The sequence below is a fragment of the Crinia signifera genome, chromosome 2, assembly GCF_055691185.1.
Source record: "Crinia signifera chromosome 2, ASM5569118v1, whole genome shotgun sequence".
Lineage (NCBI taxonomy): Eukaryota > Metazoa > Chordata > Amphibia > Anura > Myobatrachidae > Crinia > Crinia signifera.
Window position 1 is genome coordinate 347,138,508 of NC_139218.1, and position 18,577 is coordinate 347,157,084.

The window sequence follows — 18,577 nt, forward strand, 5'->3', positions numbered from 1 at the left end:
GCAATGAACATAAACCTCCGGTCCCATAGAAGGAGAGGAGTACAGAATTGATATCTTTCTCCGGTTCTGCATCTTACGGACCGGTGCATGAACAGGGGTTTCAGAGAATTGTGGAACAGTATCTCCCTACTGTGCAGTTATCACGTGACGTAGCTGCAAATCTCTATAGAAATAATGCCAGGGATTACCGTACAGGGACACCAGATTTTCAGGAGTGTAATATCCCATCTTGGTAAAGGTGACCTATCACTGAGACCCCAAAGGACATCCAGCCAGAGCTACTGTACCTTCCAAAAAACAAAGCTCAGTAAACTTCTTGTTTTTCCAAATAGGGGAGCAAGCATCTAAAGTAGGATCCCCCAGCAAAACCTCCACCTCTACCCATATTCTATGAGCCTGATGTAGAAAAGGGGGAAGAGAACCCATAGGGATACGGGCCAATAAAAATTGCAGTGGCTAAAAGGGAAGTCCCACCTTTGCAACTGTGACTTTTTTAGTGAATTAAATTCTTTTCTTGCACATTATTAAAAATTCAGAATTGGCTCTCTTTCCCTACAGGCCCTATCGAAATTAATGTCTAATATAAACCTATCCAATTGGATGGCCTGCGGCATTGACTCTATCGCTACATTGGTGGACGGTGTCTCAATAACCCCATTTAGATCGCTCCAAACTCAATTTAACATCCCGGACAGGGAACTATTCTCTTATAATCGAATTGTACATTGGATTAAGAGCGTTATAAGACTTTCAGGTCCGATATTACTCCCCCCCCCCCCCCCCCCCCCCCCCCCCCAAATATCCTAACAAAACTAGCTATGGGTAACTCCAAGGGTTCAATAAGCTTTTGGTATTCTGGGCTGCAAGTCGATACCCCTGAGGTTAAATCCTCTATACAAACAAAATGGGAAGAGAGCCTGGCGCTCTCGCTCTCCCATCAACAGTGGGAAAAAATCTATCTTCATATCACATAAGATATCTAAATGCAGCAACCACATAGAAATGCATTTTAAACTCTTACATAACCTTTACTTTACCCCTGCTAAATTGCACAGAATTTGGCCCTCAATCTCAAATCTATGTTGGAGAGAATGTAACAACATAGGAGACACTTTCCACATTTTCTGGGCCTGCCCGAAAATAAGATCACTCTGGAGGGGAGTCTTCGACCTTGCCTCAAAAATCCTTGGAATCCTGGTCCAAGAATCCCCTCTCCCGGCGCTACTCCATGTTTATCCATCAGATATTCCTCACCTCAAATGTTATGTATTAGGCCACCTCTTCATAGCCACACGGGCGGCGATAGCCCAGGATTGGAAAAAACCGGACCCCCCCCCCCACTCTGTAAAATTGTCAGGAAAGTTCACCATTCATTCCAAATGGAAACAATGGGCCTACCCTCCTCCACTAAACCCTCTTCTACAATGAGGGCATGGTCTTGCTGGCAGGATTATATATCCTCAACTGAAGGGGCAAGTCTCTTATTTGATATGGCCTAACCTACTGGAGAATCATCATAGTATACTTATACATATTAGAAAATGTATCATATTATTGTTACTATATCCATTGCCGTTCCATACAATATTATTGTTCCTTATAACATTCAGTGTTGTTTTTTTTTTCTTATATATGTCAATGTACCTTGGATTGTACCCCCCCCCCCCCCCCCTCCCCCCATCTTTATTCTGTACCCCCCTCCCCTTCCGTGCTTAACGGAACAAAACCTTTAATAAAAACTATTTTGGAAAAAAATAAAATTCAGAATTGGCTCCTTGTTGCAGTTTGGGTGATGATTAGAAAGATGACAGATCTATCTATTGTAACTGTACAGAAGTGTACGCAGCTTTCTCCAATTTCCTTGCAGCGCCTTGTACTACGTTTGGTACACCCTTCGGCGTTCTTTTTAAATGATTACAGTTTGTTAACAATTGAAATCTGTTCCTAAGGGATAGCAAATAACGCACTGATAGACAATACTGAAATGCTTGCATATTGATCTAGGCAACCAGATGACACTTGATATAAATGTTTGTTTTTGTAGGTGAAGCACAAACATTCTGGCAGAATCAGCGCAAAGAAGGGAAAGTAGACGAGATCTTTAAACAAGTACAGAACAAGCTGCAGCTACTATGGCAGAAAATCAAAGATGGGTCAGCAACAAACCAAGGTTGAGTTGGCTGATCCCAAGCAGCAGGAATACAGCCTTCGTTCATGTAACTTCCGTAGCTGTGAGCTTTCGGCCGGCATGTTTCAAATGGATGGGGATCATTAGGTCAATAGCTCAACCACCATTGGTCGACATTGACAAAAGGTTGACATGAGTACACCGTAAAAGTGTACTGCATCCCCTCGCATGGCTCGCTGCGCTCTGCGTGCTATTAGAATCTAACTCTATGCCCACTTGGATTGCGAAGTAAGAACAAGTCAGTTAAAAAAAAATGTTCCTGTGTCAACCCTTTTTCATGTTGACCTTTTGCTTGTGTTGACATTTTGTGTTGACATTTTGAGTCCACCTATTGACTGTCGACTAATAGTGGTTGACCTATTGACTGGTTCTGGTTGATCTACGCACGATGTCTAGATAGGACAGTTTATAGGTCTACCCTAAAAGGTCGACAGGCAATAGATGAGCACCCGCGTTACACTTATTGGGAGTTCATGTCCACATTGACACAAAAAAGTGGGAAAAAAGCATGACTACCTTATCATGCGTCTACCTTTTCCATGTCGATATTTGACCCTGTTGACCTTTTGAGGTAGACTTATTGACCGTTTATCTAAACACTGTCTAGCTAATAATCCGGGGCCACGTATACCCGATCCCAGGGCTCTGCCATTTAGATTTAAGAATTATTTTTATGTACATTTCTAAAGCCTTTGAGTTCAACCCGTTCATATTTTCAAATAAACTTTCTTTCTCGTAGACAACAGAGATACTTTGGGCCTGATTCAGGTTGGATCGCAGGGCGGTTTGCAATGACAAGGAAACTGCGCTTTGCAGCGTAGTCCTTGGCTTGGCCACTCCTAGAAAATGCGGATATGGATTGTATGGTCGACACTCATTAGGTCGACCCCACTAGGTCGACATACTGCAAGGTCAACATGGGACAAGTTCAACAGGTCATTAGTTCAACACAAGCATTAGCTCGACAGTCAAAAGGTCGACATGGGGTTTTTCACTGTTTTTTGACCCAATGTCGACACAGTCGACATGGACACAGGATTAATGGCACCGCGTCCCTTCGCATGGCTCGATGCACTCGCCATGCTTTGGGCATGTCGACCTTTTGACTGTCGACCTAGACCATGTTGACCTAATGACCTGTCGACCTTGCAGTATATCGACTGAATGACTAACGACCATCTTTAGGTCCACCAACCGACCATATCCCGAGCATGAGGGGGGTGTGCTCTTGTCTGTCCCACAGTGATCACAGTGTGTACAGTTCCCATCCATCGGGGAATCTGCAAATTCGATTGCTTTAACCTGCTTTAGCTCCATAGTCTGCATTGACTAACATGTTTCTGCCCATAAACTTCTTTTTTCTTTTCCTTTTTTAAAATAGAATACATGAGAGCTTTATTCTGGGTGACCAATTTTGACGACAATGATACCGGCGAATGTAGTAAGTACATAGTACTGTACATTATTAGTATGTCAATGAAATGCTGTTATGCTCACATTGATTTATATTTGACGTCAACGTGGTTGATGGTCCCAGAATTATAACTTATTGTGACTGTGACTTGGAATTACATTCTTGTTTGCAGTTGCATTTTTAGCTGGCCAATCCCTAATCATACCCCCTTATGGCCTAACCCATACCCTACCCCCCTCAGCCTATGCTAACCCTCCCCGGTATACTTACGATCTGGACGCCGACAGTCGGAATTTAAAAGTTGGCATTGTGTGATGTCGGGATCCCATCGCTGGCCTTCTGATAAGTGTTGCTTTCCCAACCCCCAGCATTCCGACCACTAGTATGCTAACCGGATCCCGCTAGCCTAACTACTATTTATATATAAATATATATGTGGAGATTGCATTCCTCTATATTATAGCAGAATATTATGCTGTCTGTCTTTGCACTACTTATATGGAGGACTTGACTCTGAGTACTTTTCCTCGTGTGTACAGTATGTGCCTTTTACTGTAGAAATGATGAACCAGTGGATGAAACATGCTTCCTATTCTCAGAAAGAAAGACTAACACATTTGGCTCTAAAGCTAAATAATAAAATCCTTTGGCCATAAATGTAACATTTTTTGCAGGTTTGAATACTGCAGATGAGCTGCAAGAAGATCAGGGTTGTCCACCAGTAAGGATAGAAGAGAAGTTATCATCTGACATCACCTCGGAACTGTATGTATGCAGAGACACTGGTCCTGAGTCTGGGAGCACACAGTGCCAATGTTTGCACAGTTGAGGGATTATTTACCACTGCACATGCGCAAATAACCTAGGAAACCCTTACTGCGGACTAATGTGTGTGATTGTACACAAGTTTACTTATTACATCGCAATGACTTAAAGCAACATCTATGATCTATGGATGTTCAAGGGTGCAGACTGGGAAATTATTTTGGTACTTGTGGAGTATCACGGCTCCCACGACCTGCATCGTATGCTAAAAATCGCATCGCATAGCATCGCATGTGGCATACGATGGCATACGATGCGATGCGATGTTTTACCGATTTTTGACTATTTTAGCTCAAAAATCGTATGCCGTCGCATAACATCGTATGCCATATGTAGTGGCATACGATGTCATACGATGCGATACGATGTTTTACCGATTTTTGAGCAAAAATGGTCAAAAATCGGTAAAACATCGGATAACATCGTATGCCATATGTAGTGGCATACGATGTCATACGATGCGATACGATGTTTTACCGATTTTTGAGCAAAAATGGTGAAAAATCGGTAAAACATCGTATAACATCGTATGCCATATGTAGTGGCATACGATGTCATATGATGCGATACGATGTTTTACCGATTTTTGAGCAAAAATGGTGAAAAATCGGTAAACCATCGCATGGCATCGTATGCCATCGATGCGATACGATGTTTTACCGTTTTTTGAGCCATTTTAGCTCAAAAATCGTATGCGATCGCATCGGATGCCATACGATGGCATCCGATGCGATGCGATGGCACCCGATTTTGCACTGAAATGCATCAGAATGCATTGAAATGTGTATTAAAGTAGTGAAATGCCCCCAAATGCCATTTTTCATAGTGCACCACCCCCACTATCAACGTCAACCCGAAGCGTGGCGAGCGGCGGCGGTACGCGTCCTACGACCTTTTCATACCCCCACTATCCACGTCGGCGTGGAGTTGAGAATAGAATAGTGTGGCGAGCGCAGCGAGCCACCGAGCCCGAAGCGTGGCGAGCGCAGCGAGCCCCGCGAGGGGACGCGGATACCTTCACAGCTATACGCGTCTCCTCGCGGGCTTTACAGGTCCCCTCGCGGGGCTCGCTGCGCTCGCCACGCTTCGGGCTCGGTGGCTCGCTGCGCTCGCCACACTATTCTATTCTCCACGCCGACGTGGATAGTGGGGGTATGAAAAGGTCGTAGGACGCGTACCGCCGCCCCTCGTGGGCTCGCTGCGCTCGCCACGCTTCGGGTTGGCGTTGATAGTGGGGGTGGTGCACTATGAAAAATGGCATTTGGGGGCATTTCACTACTTTAATACACATTTCAATGCATTCTGATGCATTTCAGTGCAAAATCGGGTGCCATCGCATCGGATGCCATCGTATGGCATCCGATGCGATCGCATACGATTTTTGAGCTAAAATGGCTCAAAAATCGGTAAAACATCGTATCGCATCGATGGCATACGATGCCATGCGATGTTTTACCGATTTTTCACCATTTTTGCTCAAAAATCGGTAAAACATCGTATCGCATCGTATGACATCGTATGCCACTACATATGGCATACGATGTTATCCGATGTTTTACCGATTTTTGACCATTTTTGCTCAAAAATCGGTAAAACATCGTATCGCATCGTATGACATCGTATGCCACTACATATGGCATACGATGCCATGCGATGGCATACGATTTTTGAGCAAAAATGCTCAAAAATCGGTAAAACATCGTATCGCATCGTATGACATCGTATGCCACTACATATGGCATACGATGCCATGCGATGGTATACGATTTTTGAGTAAAAATGCTCAAAAATCGGTAAAACATCGCATCGCATCGTATGCCATCGTATGCCACTACATATGGCATACGATGCCATACGATGGGAGCCGTGATACTCCACAAGTACCATTATTTTAAAAAGTTGACGTTTTGGGGGAGTGTCATGGGCGGATTTTATCATGTGGCTGTGGTTCTTTTGCAGCACCACAGCCACGGTGGGCAGAATTTGAGAATGTTATGAGAGAATCGATGGTGGGGTTTATTGATCCACCAGCATAGTTTAGCATTGCTTAAGTGGGTATTGCAGGGTTTGGCTCAAGCTCAAGTTCACATTTGCATATTTTTACATAAAGCGGCTCCTTCCATGCTAAATACCGGGAGCACTGCAGTTAAGTCTCTCCAGGCACCCAAATTCAACCCCACAGCCCTACTTTTGGTGGAATTCTGCTCGCACCTGTAGAAAGTATGAGCAGTAAACTGCGATGAATGCATTCTCAGGGGAGAGCACCCAAAACTATTGAATAGCTCCCAGACACTTTAGACAGAATCTACAGGTGCCCAAAACAACTGAAATACTCCCCCAGACAGTGAATAACAAACAGAATTCCAATAGATTTGTATTAATAAAGTTAATTTTATTATATTCTAAACAGCAATGAAAAAGAGAAATGCTCGGAACCGGAAGTCGGTGACATATCTTTAATGCTGATCGATTCAAGTGTCCATTTTGAAACACACAACTGTGGACAGATGTGTCTCTCTGAAGTGAATCCATACTTTACAAAGAGAGAGAACCCACTGAAGTTCCCGATCATGTGTCACTTCCAAAGGAGACATGCAAAGTCTAGCGTAATGTCAAGGCCATTAGATGTCCTCTATAAAGCCCCCTGTGGAAGGTGCCTGCGAGACTTTGACGAAGTGCGTTCCTACCTCTTAGAAACGGAGTGCCGCTTTTTATTTCTGGATCATTTCTCTTTCAACACTTACCTCCAGCTAGACAGAAATCCTATGAAGAGTCCAGTTGTTGCTCAGGAAGCTGACATAAGTAGAGATGCGGAATCGGTGCCAGTCTCATTCTGCAATGAGATCGATAATACCAGACCCTCTCCTTTTGCGTACAGGAAGTCCCCTTGGCCACGTGGGTACTCCATCAATAATTTCACAGACCTGTTTATTGGATGCTGCGACTGCACTGATGGCTGCTTAGATGTGTAAGTATTTTTTATAGTAATTGCACATGACATAAATTACCGTAGAAAACAATTACACAAAGTGCGAAAAAAAGAATTAAGGGGGTATTCAATCCAATGCCGCTATTTCTGACGGGGGAAATAGCGGCAGCCGCTTATTCAATGCGGTCTTTCCCGACAGCATTGAACAGGCATCTCGGACAAAACAAGACCAACTTTCAAAGCAGTCTGGCTCGTTTTGCCGAGAACAGCTGTGGATTGTCGAGCTAACTGCCAGATCTCATTGATCCATGGCTGTTTCTCACGGCCACGCCTCCTTTTCGGCACTCGACAGGCAGGACATTGCATCCCGCCTGTAGAGAAGCAGTCGAGCGCATGGAAAACGGGACTGGGGCATGACTGTCGGGCCGGGATTGAATAACCCCCTTAGTCTTTAGTTTGGAGATACTGTAGATGACAATGTAGAGTTAGCAGGTGCGAAACGTTACATTGGTTAGTCTTTATATGTTTTGTTCTCTTGAAATAGAGATGTGGATGCTGCTATGTGCAAAGAGGGGCACAACTGGGGCTGTATTGAGGGTTTAATAGTGGTGGAGCAAATGGGGGGGGTTTGCTGTAGACACACCCAGGTATGCAGCAGCCTGTACAGGATAGTCACCTGTATAGTGGGAGAAACCTAGGAAATGAGGAAGGGTATGACCATGCAACTACAGTATGATGTTACATGGAAAACCGTAAATGCATACCAATAATATATAATATATTTTATATATATATATATATATATATATATATATATATATATATATATATATATATATATATATATATATATTAACACTTTGCTTATTTAATGAAATGGAAATAAGAAACCTAAACACAGTATTATATTGAGAAAGCAGGTAATAGCAATGACATGTAAAGAAATATAAAACTAAAAAGAGCTCAATCAATATTGGTGAGGTAACCCAGAGTAAAATAACTAGACTCCATTTATCCAGTGGGTGTAGGAGTAGTGTCCCAACACAGGAGAATCACATTTTGGATTTCAGCTGCAGTTGAAGTAACGGTTTGTGCATTCGATACAGTAACATAGATTCTGGGTGTCTCTATTGTCCATGTTATGATCGACCTCGCTTAGTTGAACGCGTCTAGTTAGATGACTAAAGATAGGCGACAGCGTCTGAATCGACATTAATGACAGTTAGAGGCAAGTTTTAGGTCGGCGGGAACGTGATTGACAGTCACAAGTCGACGTGAGTTTTTCACGTTTTCCGCTTTAGGCTGACTTGGATTATACTTCACCATCCAAAGCATGGAGAGCGGACACTGTACATTAATTTGGTGTCCATGTTGACTTCTGTCGACATAGCTGCCAAAAAAACTTGAAAAACTTGTGGCGACCTAGATCTGTTGATCACGTACCCATCTGCTGTAGTGAGGGTGACAGAGCGCAGCTCTGTTCTGGGTCTCAGCGGTGTGTACGGTCAGTCCATCCTGTTGCTGTGCAGGTGCACCTGATTGCTCTGACCGGAAACGTCACTGATCTCCTATATATTTGGCTACATCTGTCACTCAAAGTGGGTGTCTGTGTCTATAACGCTCTGTTCCTGGACTTTCCTCTTAATGTGTGATTGCCTTCATCTGTGCTGAACACCTTTCTGAGAAATTAACCTGTTTAAAACAGGTGATGGCAATCATACATTAAGGGGAAGTCTAGAAACAGAGCATTGTGTCCCTCCTGGAGAGGGTCATGTTGGGAGGTATGTGACAGAGAACCAGCCCAGTGAGCCCACAGACAGTGCCAGACACCCACTGCCTTCCCATGTTGCCCAGCACTGCTACTCCACAGCCACCAGGTGAGCGCCCCCCTCCCGCGATTTGCGGCAAAACCTCCCCCCCCTCCCGCGATTCGCGGCAAAAACACCCGCTCCCCCGCGACCCCCCCTACCGCGATTCGCAGCAAAAACACCCCCGCGACCCCCCCTCCCGCGTTTCGCTGCAAAAAGAACTCCCCCACGACCCCTCCCGCAATTCGCGGCATAACCACCACCCGCGACCCCCCCTCCCGCGAATCGCAGCAAACCCTCCCCCATGACCCCCCCCCCCCCCGATTCGCGGAAAAAATACCCCCCCCCCCCCCGCGACCTCCCTCCCGCGATTCGCTGCAAAAAGAACCCCCCCGCGACCCCCCCTTGCACGATTGGCGGCACCCCCCCTGCAACCGCCCTCCCGCGATTCGCGGCCCCCCCCCCCCCCCCCCGCAATTCGCAGCAGCCCCAGGATTAAATGGCACATGCAAAACACTGACATGGCTATGGTCGACAATGAAAAAGGTTGACATGAGTTTTTGAAGATTTATTTTTAATTTTTTTAATTTTTTCATATTCATTGTCATGTGTCGACATGGACACCAATGAAGTGGCACACTTATGTCAACATTTACATGTGTTGACCTTTCTGTGTTGATTTTTTTCTTGTGGCGATTCGCGTCACACCGCCCCGCAACCCCCCCTCCCGCAATTCGCGGCAACCCCCCACCGGAACCCCTGTGAACCCCGCCCTCCCGCGATTCGCGGCACCCACCCCCGCGACCCTCCCTCCCGCAATTCGCGGCACCCCCCCGTGATTCGCGGCAGCTCCAGAATTAAATTGCACATGGAAAACACTGACATGGCTATGGTCGACAATGAAAAAGGTTGACATGAGTTTTTGAAGTTTTTTTGTCATTTTTTTAATATTTTCATATTCATTCTCATGTGTCGACATGGACACCAATGAAGTGCCACACTTATGTCAACATTTACATGTGTTGACCTTTCTGTGTTGATTTTTTTCTTGTGGCGATTCGCGTCACACCCCCCGCAACCCCCCCTCCGGCGATTCCCGGCACCCCCCTGCAACCCTCCCGCAATTCGCGGCAACCCCCCACCGGAACCCTCATGAACCCTGCTCTCCCGCGATTCGCGGCACCCACCCCCCGCAACCCCCCCCTCTCCCGCAAATCGCGGCACCCCCCGCGATTCGCGGCAGCCCCAGGATTAAATGGCACATGCAAAACACTGGCACGGCTATGGTCGACAATAAAAAAGGTTGACATGAGTTTTTGAAGATTTATTTCATTTTTTGAATGTTTTCATATTCATTGTCATGTGTCAACATGGACACCAATGAAGTGGCACACTTATGTCAACATTTACATGTGTTGACCTTTCTGTGTTGATTTTTTCTTGTGGCGATTCGCGTCACACCCCCCCGCCCCCCGCGCGATTCGCGGCACCCCCCGTGACCTCCCGCAATTCGCGGCAACCCCCCACCGGAACCCCTGTGAACCCCGCCCTCCCGCGATTCGCGGCACCCAACCCCGCGACCCCCCCCTCCCGCAATTCGCGGCACCCCCCGTGATTCGCGGCAGCTCCAGAATTAAATTGCACATGGAAAACACTGACATGGCTATGGTCGACAATGAAAAAGGTTGAGTTTTTGAAGTTTTTTTTTTTTTCATTTTTTGAATATTTTCATATTCATTCTCATGTGTCGACATGGACACCAATGAAGTGCCACACTTATGTCAACATTTACATGTGTTGACCTTTCTGTATTGATTTTTTCTTGTGGCGATTTGCGTCACACCCCCCCCCCACAACCCCCACTCCCGCTATTCACGGCACACACACACACACCTCCCCCGCGATTCTCGGCACCCCACCCCGTGACCCCCCCTCCCGTGATTCACGGCACACCCCCGCGACCCCCCCTCCCATGATTTGCCGTAACCCCCCCTCCCGCGATTCGCGGCACCCACGCGACCCCCCCTCCCGCAATTCGCGGCAGCTCCAGAATTAAATTGCACATGGAAAACACTGACATGGCTATGGTCGACAATGAAAAAGGTTGACATGAGTTTTTGAAGTTTTTTTTTTTTCATTTTTTGAATGTTTTCATATTCATTCTCATGTGTCGACATGGACACCAATGAAGTGCCACACTTATGTCAACATTTACATGTGTTGACCTTTCTGTGTTGATTTTTTCTTGTGGCGATTCGCGTCACCCCCCCCCCCCCCGCAACCCCCACTCCCGCGATTTACGGCACACACACACACCCCCCGCGATTCTCGGCACCCCACCCCGTGACCCCCCCTCCCGTGATTCACGGCACACCCCCCGCGACCCCCCCTACCATGATTCGCCGCAACCCCGCCCCCGTAACCCCCCTCCCGCGATTTGCGGCAACCCACCCCGCGACCCCCCTCCCGCGATTCTCTGCAATCCCTCCCCTCCCGCGATTCGCAGCATCCACCCCCCCACAACCCCCCCTCCTGTAATTCGCGGCACCCCCCGCGACCCCCCCTCCTGCAATTCGCGGCACCCTCCGCGACCCCCCCTCCCGCGATTCGCGGACACCTAAGTTGCAATACAGGGCATCTTTCATACAATTCTAACCATATTTCTCATACACAAACGTTCACAAATTAAGGGGGCGCAGCCCCTTACGACGGTGTGAAGAGCGCCCGTAGGGCGCGATGAATCACCTAGTGCTTTTATATGTATAGAAGAAATCTGCATATATATTCTATTCACATAAAACTGTAAAGGTCCATACACACTGGACAGCGATGATGACAATCATCGCGGGGGGGGAAAGCCGCTCAGTGCTTACACACTGAGCAGCTTTCCCCCTTGCCCGGCGCCGACAGAGGGGGGGGACGACGACAGCGTTGCATAGCAGAGCGCAGTGCAAAGCCGTCCTGAAAGCCGCTCATTGCCTGGTATAACCAGCAGATGAACGGCTTTCCCGGCGATGTTGCGGGAGCGCACAGCAGCGCTCACCGCTCATTACCGGGCCATACACACTGGGCGGCTTTGAGCTGAAAGCCGCTCAAACTTGCTGATTTGAGCAATTTTCAGCTCAAAGTCGCCCAGTGTGTATGGGCTTTAAGAGTTGTGTCTACATAGATTTTCTTTTTCTTCGAAAAAAAATAATAATTTAGGGACTGTTTTATGAATTATGGAGACCAAATTGTGAAATCCTTGCCATCCTCTGACATTGAGGATTCCCCCGGAACATAGAATAGGGCGAGTGGCCGGGGAGGGGGTTAAACGACGAGGATGGATTGTTTTCAGCGATCCTCACTGAAAACCAGCCACCCTCGCCACATAAACCCCCTCCCCGGCGACATTGAATATCGCCCTCTGCGTATATTGGTTCCCTGAGTCTAAGCAATAAGACATCCACACAAACGGAGCTGCTAGCAAGCTAATTCTTCTTTTATATATAATATATATATATATACTCTGGATTAATATATTCCTACATTAAAAGTTTTGAATACTGTTAATCCATCTTTGTTTTCACTTCTTTGAATGTTTTCCATCTTGTAGGTTGGTTTTGCCTTTTAAATGATTGCCCCATTTGAAAGTAGACACCCGAAGAACTTTCCTATATTATATTTACCACTTGGGGTATATTTTCTAAAGCTTATAAAACAGACAAATGATAATTCTACCCCCAAGTCTCTTTTACTTCATCTATTGGTCTCTCTGGAAGAGTTTATCTCTTGTCTAACACACAGTGTGACGAACACCTGATCTAATTCCATTTAATTTTATTCTATTCTTAGGGGCACATGTCTCAAAGTGTGGAGAGAGATACAGGAGGTGATTCTAATTCTCACCTGCATTTGCACAGGGGAGCGATTTTTCTAGAGATTGCTCATTCCTCTTTGTGCAAGCGGGCAGGGCAAATTGATTTTTCGCTGGCACACATTGGGTGGGGGGCAGTGGGCTGTGGTCACACCCCCTCAGCGTTTCATGGGCGTTTCCATGGAAATTCGCTGGTGACGGGTGCCGGCAGCTGACGTACTGGGACCCGCACACTCGTACAGACACCTCTCTGGTTCTTAGATCTGCGAGCGCTTGAAAAAACGGTACTTGTGTAATATCTGGGCGCCCCATTTTTTCATTGTATCGCATCGTATCGCATGCAATATAGTGGCATACAATTCATGCGATGCGATTTTTCATTGTAAAGACCCGATTTTTAATTGTATAGTCAGCCATGGGTGATTTCATACCCCCACTATCCAACTACGCATGGAGTTGATTTTATATAGTGTGGCGAGCCCGAAGCGTGGCGAGCGCAGCGTGCCCTGCGAGGGGACGAAGAAAACATGTAAAGTAATCCACTACCCCTCGCGTAACTCGCTGCGCTCGCCACGCTTCGGGCTCGGTGGCTTGCTGCGCTCGCCACACTATATAGATTAAACGCCATGCGTAGTTGGATATTGGGGGTATGAAATTACCCATGGCTGACTATACAATTAAAAATCGGTCTTTACAATGAAAAATCGCATCGCATCACATGCCTTAAGTAGTGGCATGCAATGAAAAAATCGGGCGCCCAGATAATAAACAAGTACCGAAAAAACATTCGATGGTCGTCGATCATTGAATTGTTTTGCCCTGGTCCTTGGCATGTGAGAGGGGTGGGGCGGCATTAATGTGAGCAGCGTTTAAATGAGGAGGGTTTTGGTGATCCAGCCACTGCTGACCAGATTTGAAGGGGAACACAGTGCGGCACTCATCTGCATTCATATGTATGTGTTCCCCTTGAAATCCGTATGCTGCGGTTTGACCTGGCGGCTATGACCCCACCGTGTATGTGTGGAGGCACCTTCTGGCCCGGATAGGAGCTGGTACAATATCACTCTCCACTTTATCTCTCTCCAGGCTGTGATACATATGCCCCTTATACACAAGCACATAGCAACAGCCAGGTACTCTGGATCCAGTCCAGTTCTCATTTATCACTAGAATACTCTCCTAGATGGCTGTGCAGATCAAGCTGCCTCTTTCTACATGAACACTGCACTAGTCCTGCAATTCCAGCCAGCAGATGCACAGTGAGGAGCCAGATGTAATATCTTGTGATGCGGCAAGTGTACAGATTAACACAATTTACCAGCAAATTTCAAAACCACAATCTGGTTGAGGGGGGTGGAGTTATATAATTACCTTTTACATTGACTGCTCTTCCCCTGACCTTTCGCCTCCTGTAGTATTTCTGTACTGTAGCTAACGGTCTCTTTGCTCCAGGTCACCATTAATAAAAAAAATCAAAGGTTAACCCCATGTATCATTTATACTGTAGTATTGGGAGTCCCTTAGTATGTTACCTTTTAAATGTATTCGTTTTACTGATCTGGTATGTTAATATTCAGAGTGGATCGCAAAGCAAATTTATTTTTTTAATGGACAAAACCCATGTGCACTGCAGGTGGGGTAACGTGCAGAGAGAATTAAATTTGTGTGAGCTATTTTATTTCTGTGCAGGGTAAATACTGGCTGCTTTATTTTTACACTGCAATTTAGGTGTCAGTTTGTGCACACCCCACCAACATCTAGCTATATATCCACTGGATCCCCTATACTATAGATTTCATATTTTCTATATATTGGCCGGGCTCCAGCATGTATCCACTTCCCTGTGTACTATTCAGTGCATAATTATTGCTATAGCTATACTTTCCAAGTAACATAAAGGAACTATATAATGGACTGAGCCTATTCCTGTAACTTTTTAGTATATTCATTTATCATCATGCATTTTTTAATTCACACTTTTTTTTCCCCAGTTCCACATGTGCATGTTTGCAGCTGACAGCCAGAGCATGTAATAAAAGTGTCACCTCACCAAAAAATGACCTCACAACAGGTTATACATACAAACGACTCAAAACACCTATCCCCACTGGGTAAGTAGTAAGTGTATACATCACTTCGCTATGTACTAACATGAAATAGAGCTTTATTCCTTCAGAAAGTTGTGTGATATGTTTGATGACAGAATATTGCCATTTTGCATGAAAGCTGACTCTTTCCCACCTTTAAGACCTTCCCCCTCACTCCTTTCTCCCTGCACTTCACCAACAATTTTACCTCTAAAACTAAGTGTATCTGCCATCTTGTCCTTGTCTTCGTCTTGCTCAGGGCCCCCTCTACCATTAGGCAGCTTCCTAGGGGCTCCACAGTCTGACTATCACAACATTAAGGATGACTCTCAGACAGCAGCAGGTGTTAAACTTCTAAAATGCCACCTCCACACTTTCAATTTTGAGAAGTCGGTATTGGTATTGTGTGTGGCGGTGAGGGCAGTAAGCTGAAGTTCTGGCAGCCTTGCTTCTGCTGTGTCTGAGGTTGACATCCACAATATACCTTCCACATGACACTATCCCTTTTCGCCTGGCACCTGCTCCTGTATTGCCCATTTTTGGTCTACTTATCCCTCTCCTCTAGTACCTACCATTATCCAACCATTATTTCTCTATCTTCACACCTACCTCCACACTCCCCTCCTCTTTCTATGTCCCACTTCCCTTCTCTTTATTAGGTGGGCTTATTAGCTCTTACACCCTCCAATGCCACCTTAATGACACCCAAATGAATCTCACTTCTCACCTGCTGTCTGTTGGTCGTCTATTCTTGGATGTCCATATGTTTCCTTAGACCTAAGATATTTAACACAGAATTCATTGTTTTCAGGTTATCTCTGCCCTTTCCTGTTTTTTCTCCCGTGACAATACTGTATCTCTTTCCTCTGTCTCCCAAACCTACCGTCTTTTGTCGCTTTTATCTCTGGTTTCAGGATTCCTTCTTTGTTGCATGCAGCCTCAGGAATGCCCTCAGGTGCTCAAACAATCTTGCCTCCATCCTCCAAGACTACAGCTTCTCCTACTACCCTTCTAACCTCCACGTTCCCCATCTCTACTCCCCTCTGCATCTTTGTGTCCCCTAGAATGTGTACTTACGAATTGAGCCCTCTCCCCTTTGTTAGCTATGTAATTTGAGTACTGCCACTAATGTATATTTGTATTAGACAGTACCCATATTTTTTTTTTATTTCCTTCATGCCATTGGTGGCCACTGGGACAGTGGGAAGGGGGCGGAGCCATGGCGACAGGCACCAAGTAGCTAACACTTTAGTGGTGCACCCCAGGCCCCTCCTTCCCCACACTCCATCCTAGGTCAGTTTTTTCTTGGTGCCTAGGAGCACAGGCACGTTTTTAGTAGCTGCTGCAGTTTTCTGCAGCGTTTTTTAAAAAAAGGTTTTTTTTTACACTTGCGGTGAGCAAGCCGGGTGGACCACCCAGGCTGCTCACCTGCTCCGGAGCCAGCTCGTCGTGAACTGCCACGGACCTGCAGGCTGGGTCCCAGCACAGAGGGACCGTGCGCCACGGAGCAGGTAAGCCACACTTCCCCCCCTCCCTCCCCACAGCACGCAGCGGTATCGCGGCTGGGGGAGACGCGAGACAGAGACTCTTCCCGATAGAAGCTTGACTCTGTCCCGCAACGGTGACCGCGAGACGCTCTGTCTCGCAGCGGCGTCTGGATAGATGCCGGAGGGAGGGAACCCAGCGCACGTAGCCGCCGGGGGTGGGTGCGCTCCCGGCGGTTTCCTGGCGGTGACACTCGGTCCCCACAGGGGAAACCGAGGCCACTAGACCACCAGGGCTATTGTTGTTGCGGTGGGGGCCGCCATATTTTTCTCAGCCCTGGCAAGGTTCCAGGAGGAAGCGGGAGGTCCCTCACCTCCTCCCCGCCCAATCCCCGGCAGGGAGCCTCTATATGAGTTCCCGCCGGGGACTGCCAGCGTCCTGTCCTAATGGAGGCTTGACTCTGTCACACATCGGTGCAGAGGAGCAGCAGAAAAGTAGCTTTTGTGTGGACACTGTGGCACCCTTCCTTCCCCGGTCTCCAGACGGGTCAGGTTGTACTACATTGACACTGCACCCTTGAGGTGTTCAGTGCTGTGTTTTCACACCCCTCTTTATATAGGGGTTTTCTGTGCAAATCTCTCTATTCACTCTGTCTTGTATTGAAGTGGGATAGAGCATAGCCATGACTTCTAAGTCAGGCTCAAAGTCCGCAGGACCCTCGCGGTCAGGGGACGCTCCTGCCCTGAGGGCCTTTAAGTGTGTTAGGTGCAAGGAGAATTTTTCTTCCACCTCGACAGACCATGGGGGTGTGTGTACACGCTGTAATGGTGGGGACTCTGTGGATTCGGCCCCGTCACAGGCATCCCATTCCGGGGAACCGGGTTGGGCGCAGGCCCTGACGGCAGCCATGAGGGACCTTGCTGGACAGCTAGCCGCTTCCCGTTCACACCCTCAGCCCCCACCAGTGTTGAGTCAACCTTCACAGGCGACTCTTCCACCAGCTCAACCGGCTCCGCTCACGCAGTCCCAGCCTCAGTTGCTGACGCTGGCGCCTGAGCCAGTTTGGGTACAGGGCCTTTCTTCCTCAGTGCAGGGACTGGTTCAGGTTTCTTCCTCTCTACAGAACCTGCTGGGTGCCGCTAGCAAGCGCAAGAACCCCAGAGCCCGCACCCAGAGAGCTGACTCTACGGGGACGGATACTTCAGGGGACGACCAGGCGGACACAGATGACCCTGTTGACCTGGATGACCCGGACGACCCTGACGAGGAGGCTACATCCCAGGACGAGGTTATGACTCAGTCCAGGGTAGATGCGCTGGTGAAGGCGGTCCGCTCTTGCTTAAACATACAGGAGCCAGACCAACCCCCTGCGGAGGAGGCACCCTCTTTTAAGCGCAAGAAGAAGGATCCGGCTGTGTTCCCATCTTCAACGCAGCTGGAGGGAGACCTGGCAAAGGCCTGGTCTGCTCCTAATAAGAAATTTACAATTTCTAAAAGGATGGTTTCTTCTTATCCCTTTCCGGCAGACGGGCGCACAAAATGGGAACGCCCGCCTCAGGTGGATTCCCACATAGCCCGGCTGGTAAAGGCTACTACCTTGCCTATTCCCACTGTGGCGGCTCTAAAGGACCCCACGGATAGAAAGATGGAACATGTCTTTAAATCTATCTTTACTCATGCGGGTACGCTTAATAGGCCAGCTTTGGCCTCGGCCTGGGTGGCTAGGGCGGTAGGCAAATGGGCAGATATGTTGACGGAGAACATTACGTCAGGCATACGCAGGTCGGAGCTGCTTTCTCTGGTGGACCATATCAGAGAAGCCTCCATGTACTTGGGCGAGGCGGCCCTGGACACGGCTACGTTAGCCTCTAGGATCTCGGCGTCTTTGGTTGCAGCCAGAAGAGCCTTGTGGCTCCGCACTTGGAATGCGGATGCAGAGTCCAAAAAGGCCCTGGAGGCCCTTCCTTTTGTGGGCGATATGCTTT

At 47.4% G+C, this 18,577-nt stretch overlaps 1 protein-coding gene across 3 annotated transcripts in view; it reads left to right on the forward strand.

Moving 5' to 3' along the window:
* Positions 1-18,577, forward strand: part of SETDB2 (SET domain bifurcated histone lysine methyltransferase 2) — a 62,407-nt gene that overhangs the window by 14,201 nt on the left and 29,629 nt on the right. Inside the window, exons 3-7 of one of the 3 annotated variants that reach the window (XM_083169668.1) lie at positions 2,045-2,170; positions 3,570-3,629; positions 4,277-4,367; positions 6,838-7,395; positions 15,012-15,131. In XM_083169668.1, the coding sequence (XP_083025794.1) occupies positions 2,045-2,170; positions 3,570-3,629; positions 4,277-4,367; positions 6,838-7,395; positions 15,012-15,131 (955 nt within the window). Of the gene's footprint in view, positions 1-2,044; positions 2,232-3,569; positions 3,630-4,276; positions 4,368-6,837; positions 7,396-15,011; positions 15,132-18,577 lie in introns of those variants that run through there. The other 2 variants (XM_083169669.1, XM_083169670.1) reach the window with 2 other exon arrangements.